General features: G+C 41.2%; 1 protein-coding gene across 1 annotated transcript; it reads right to left on the reverse strand.

The window, feature by feature from the left end:
- Positions 1 to 2667: 2667 nt before the first annotated feature.
- On the reverse strand, positions 2668 to 4906 carry LOC139732262 (jerky protein homolog-like). Its single transcript, XM_071643135.1, has 3 exons — positions 4805 to 4906; positions 2891 to 4261; positions 2668 to 2694 (listed from the first exon to the last, which is right to left on the reverse strand). Exons 1-3 carry the CDS (start codon positions 4904 to 4906, stop codon positions 2668 to 2670), a joined length of 1500 nt encoding a protein of 499 aa, XP_071499236.1.
- Between the last annotated feature and the right edge of the window lie 350 nt (positions 4907 to 5256).

Consider the following 5256-nt stretch of genomic DNA (forward strand, 5'->3'; position numbering starts at 1 on the left):
GCATTCTGACTTGTGTTCTATGTAAATTTCCCTTGATAAGTCAGAGCAAAACATTCTGGCAAAATATTTTGAGAAATTACAACATGTAAAATGACCTCTAAATTATTTTTTTCTCCAATCATTAATACAAGTATGTAGTTTCATTACAAAAGAAGTTCATTCTTCTGAGACAATACACATCCACAAGCAATGTCATTCTGTATTTTTTCTTTGCAAGATCCTCAACGGTTTCATCAATTTAAAAAATGAGATAACATCGGTGTCCTCTGAGCAATAATAGCACAATACCCAACTGCCATTATTTTTTGTTGCGTAGAGTTGTCAATAACATCAAGAATTTGATCAATTTGAACGATTAGGGGAGAGCGGGGCAATAACGGACAAATTTTTAAAATTCCCATTCTGAGCCAACAAAAGGGCCCTCACTCTTTATTCTTTTGTGGGATATACATATTAGGTATACGCATGGTGTGACATGTACAACCGATGAAACTGCTCATTTAATTTTGAGTTACCTTTGTTGAAAGAAATTGCCATTGTCCGCTATTACCCCATCCTCTTTGGGGAATAACGGACAGCTATGAGGGGAATAGCGGACACAAAGGGGAATAACGGACGCTTACCCTTGTATTGTTTTTAGCTGTTGATAACTGCATTTAATCCACATCTGAACTCAAAAATGGTAAAATACAAGTACTATTCTAATGTGTGTAACTTATATCTAAGAAACCCAACCACAGTGGCGTAGCTAGGAATTCCATAGGGGAGGGGGTGGCATATTATTTATGAACTGGCAAAATTACCGACTAAGTAGAACGTAACACGGCTGCAGGTCTTAAATTATTTTTTCCGACGTAATGATCAATAATGGGGTGGGAGAAAAAGGGACACGCCTCCCCCCCCCCCCTCTTTCTACGCCACTGCCCCCCCCCCCCCCCCACTCCTCCATCTCCAAGTCTCTGACTCATTCTTTTAGTTTGTGTAATGGTCAAGACGGGCATTTTTTTTTTCATCTCAAAATCATTTTAAATTCAAACTACATTATTTTGTACACTTAATTATGAGACGACTCCTAAAATTTTTTAATTTCAGTACACCTACAGGCTACAGTCATTTCAAGATGATAGAAATTCTGAAAATGGGTCGGGAACACTATATGCAAATATTTCGCTTGTTTTAAACATTATGAACTATTCGGCCGTAGTTGTAAAATTCCACACTTTTCTACACTATTTTACTCTTATTCATATTTCAAGTGTAAGCAACTGATATAAAATTGCTGAACTACATTACGAATAGTATCGGAAAGGTAAAATACAACTTTAAACAACCCAACACAATAACAAATTCAACTTCATACCCCTAATTTGGGGATGTAACCACCCACCCCCTCCTACCTCGAATTTGTGGATAGGATAAATGATAAGTTTGAAAATGACAACAATTATTTTAAAAGCATAAATTTTAAGGCTTGTTAAAGGTAGTGGATCTCATTTGCAAGCCAGCTCTAAACATCTTGAAATTTGGCATGAATGAAGAAAGTACTATTCTGATAAAATGTATGAATTTTCAAAGTTGTAGGTTGTAAAACATTTAAATGCGATATAAAAATCTGAAGTAGTTTTTTACTGATTTTAACACACGCGCAATGGGAGACAATTAAAGTATAACTCATACTGATTAAAAAATCACATTTATTGATAATAATTCAACTTAGAGTTAGTTTCCAGTTCTGATTTTCTCAGGTGAGTTTCTAAATGGTGTTTGCTTCTTCCTACCAGGATATTTATTCAGTATCATTTTTTGGGGGGCTGCAAATGAGATCCACTACCTTTAATGACGAATAGGCCTAACAGTCAAACTGATTATTAAAAAAATATGTCTAATTATGCATGCAGTTCATAAATAATGAATGAGAGGTGAGCACATAATTAGTTATTTGCCTCGAAATACAACTGAAATTATGAAATCATATCGTTCTGTACTGGACATACTCAATCAATGTTCACATTGCATCTCAGCAGAGCCGGAAAGTAATTAGATTTACTTATTTTGATCTAAATTTCTTCCGAAACAGTACCGAGTGGATTGATCAGCGACATAAGTCACAAACATATCCACCAGAACCTGCACCTGACCCGTAGTCTGTACAATGCTCATGGGCCCAATTGTTGCAGCGGACACATCGAATCCAATCCTCCGTAGGGGGGTCAAGATACTCCTCTTTGCAGAAGATGCAGAACCATCTTTTTGCTGGTTTCATGTTCTTCTTTCCAGCTTTTTTGACGCTCGCCTTTTGTTTCTTCACAGTTTGTTTGTTTGTCTGGTGGCGTATCTTTCCTTTTTGTTTGTTTGACTTAGCCTGATTTTGTTTCTTTTGTTGTACTTTGTCCTTTCTTGATTGTTTTGCCATGAGAACTATTTTAACTGGCGTGGATGTGATGATTTCGGATTGTCCCGCCTTACGCTTTCTTGGCCTACTCGATGGTTTCCCTTGCCCTTTAGGCAAAGGAAAGAGCTCGTAAAAGGATTGACTATCATCACTGGTATCCATGCTGACTTCAGCTGTACCTTCGCCTACAGAACAATCTGATTCTGTATCCTCTTCATTCTGGTGGAGATCAGGTGGGGTAGCATTGAGGTTTGCAGCTTCATTTGCATGCAGATTCATCCTTGAGGGAGCTTCGTCTGTCCCTGAAGGAGTCATGATTGGAGCAGTATCGTCTGTCCCTGAAGGAGTCGTGACTGGAGCAGTTTCGCCTGTCCCTGAAGGAGTCGTGACTGGAGCAGTTTCGTCTGTCCCTGAAGGAGTCGTGACTGGAGCAGTTGTGTCTGTCCCTGAAGGAGTCGTGACTGCAGCAGCTTCGTCTGTTCCCGAAGGAGTTGTAACCGGAGCAGCTTTGTCTGTCCCTGAAGGAGTCGTGACTGGAGTAACGTCATTTGTCCCGGAAGGAGCTGTGACCGGAGTAACGTCATTCGTCCCGGAAGGAGCTGTGACCTGAGGAGCCGTATTCACGGGCAGAGGTTCTGGAGGCATAAGTGTATCTGCCGGTGCATACTCTTCATCATCAAAGACATCAGGGTTTATTGGCCATATGCCAGTGCATCGGAATCCAGAGACTGCTTTGTCTACAGTCGCAATCTTGGAGTATGCCTTGTTGAATATGTTTGCAACATCGTAAGGAGTGATCCTGCGTTTGAATGTTTTTACGAAGTTGGAGCTCTGTCTGGCAAACGCATTTTTTAGGGGGCCATATACTGTTCGATCAAGGGGCTGCAGTTTGTGTGATGTGTGTGGAGGTATCGAGACCATCACGACACCATTGTCGCGGCAGGTTTTCCATGCACCCAGTGTAGCATGAGAAGTATGGTTGTCGAGGATGAGGAGGACTTTATTCTCTGGAGTAGCACCAACAAACGAAATGAAATGTTTCAACCAATCGACAAATAGCTCACTGTTGATCCAACCCGATTCAGAGGCCTTCCCTGTAGATCCCGGAGGACATCCATTCATGAGTGCTTCAGTGTAATTCTTCCTCGGAAATATCAACATGGGTGGAACATATGTGCCACATGCACTGATGCAGCCAACCGCCGTTATAGTTTGCCCCTTTTCTGCACTGGTCAGCTTTCCGACTTGTTTTTGTCCCTTTCCAGCCACAACTTTGTCAGATTTTGCTATGTTGGGCGATGTTGACAGTCCAGTCTCATCGACATTATAGATCCGCGAAGGGCTGATGTTGTTCTCACTCAGAACAGAGTTGACATTGTCAAAAAACCTCCCAACTGCTGTTTTATTGAACCCAATTGCCCTGGCAAAACTAGTGGCTTCTGGGGTTCTCAAAGCAAGCTGTGCGTTTCGACGAAGGAACCCCGCAAACCAATCCTTCCCAGCCAACTTCGTCACAGGATTGAAAGGGTGTTTGATTTTGTTTCTTTCGGCGTATTCATACGCCATGTGTCGTATTTGCTCGGGACAGAGTCCAGAGAATGAACGGCAAACCTCCATTGCATAATTTGCAAGCTCTGCTTCTTGTTCGGCCGTAAAAACGCTGTACTTTCCGAGGTGACATTCATCTTGCTGTCGTCTTGCATGCTTGTTTTTCCCACTTTTTGCATCATGGAGTGTGGACTTTGGGATGCCCGATCGCTCAGCCACTCGGCGCACGGATTCTCCTAGTTCGATTTGCCGTAATGCGGCTCGAAGATCCTGGGACGTCCACGACTTTCTCTTCCCTGTGGCTTTATACTTTCTCACCATCTGAAAAACAGTAATAGGTATTTTAATCATCACATGAAATGATTTGATTGAGAAAACTTCAAGAGAAAAAAATTAGGGGGTAATAGCGGACATATTGGGGTAATAACGGACATATGTCCGTCATTGCCCCAAGTGACGTTCGACTAATAATCCCTGGCTACACTAAAACAATCACGGAAATATTTGCTCACATCTCATTGACAACAATCCCAATCCACACCAAATCTTTCGAACATAGGGTCATCACTCATTATCGATAACAATATATACTTATGATCGATTATATAATGCTTAATATCTTATTTTGATGGGTTTACTTACCGTTAATTGTGATAATTTCGCCAATAAAGGACGAGTGGAGCTGACACTTTGCACATGTCTACGTTATTCGTCTAGCGAAATATGGGCGGAGTCTGGATCACGCCACCTACCGGCAAGATGGTGAAGTACTAGTGTCCGTTATTACCCCACGTCCGTTATTGCCCCGCTCTCCCCTACGCAGTATACTCGCAGCATGCTATAAAGATTAAAACTAGCACTGACTGTCGGGGAAGCTCGGTGGTCTAGTGGGTAAGACACCTCTCCAGTGATTAGGAGGTCGTAGGTCCGAATCCTCCTCGAGTACGTATGCCCATGATTTCCCATGATGCAGAGCAATTTGTCGTTTAGCCAATATCCTTTACCTATATTCACGAATTACTTAACCTCCACGCGTCCATCTTTTTCATTTATTCAAATGTACAGTAGCAATATATCCAACCTAAACATTCATAATCATTTTTATTATGATCATAATAAGAAATGTCGCAATGTCCGTCAACAATCACATCATTCAAATGGGGGTAAAACTGCGTTCATACAGGCTTTAAAGTAATGTTTCCTCGGTGAACAAATTTGATATTGGAGGAAAAAAAAGTAATTCTTTTGACATCGTGGAAATGCTCTGGTAATGCATAAGACGTAGCATGTACTTTTGGCCAATTTCAAATTATTTT

The sequence above is a fragment of the Diadema antillarum genome, unplaced genomic scaffold, assembly GCF_040938485.1.
Source record: "Diadema antillarum isolate AM-2024a unplaced genomic scaffold, OU_Dant_1.0 seq00000407_RagTag, whole genome shotgun sequence".
NCBI classification, from domain to species: Eukaryota; Metazoa; Echinodermata; class Echinoidea; order Diadematoida; family Diadematidae; genus Diadema; species Diadema antillarum.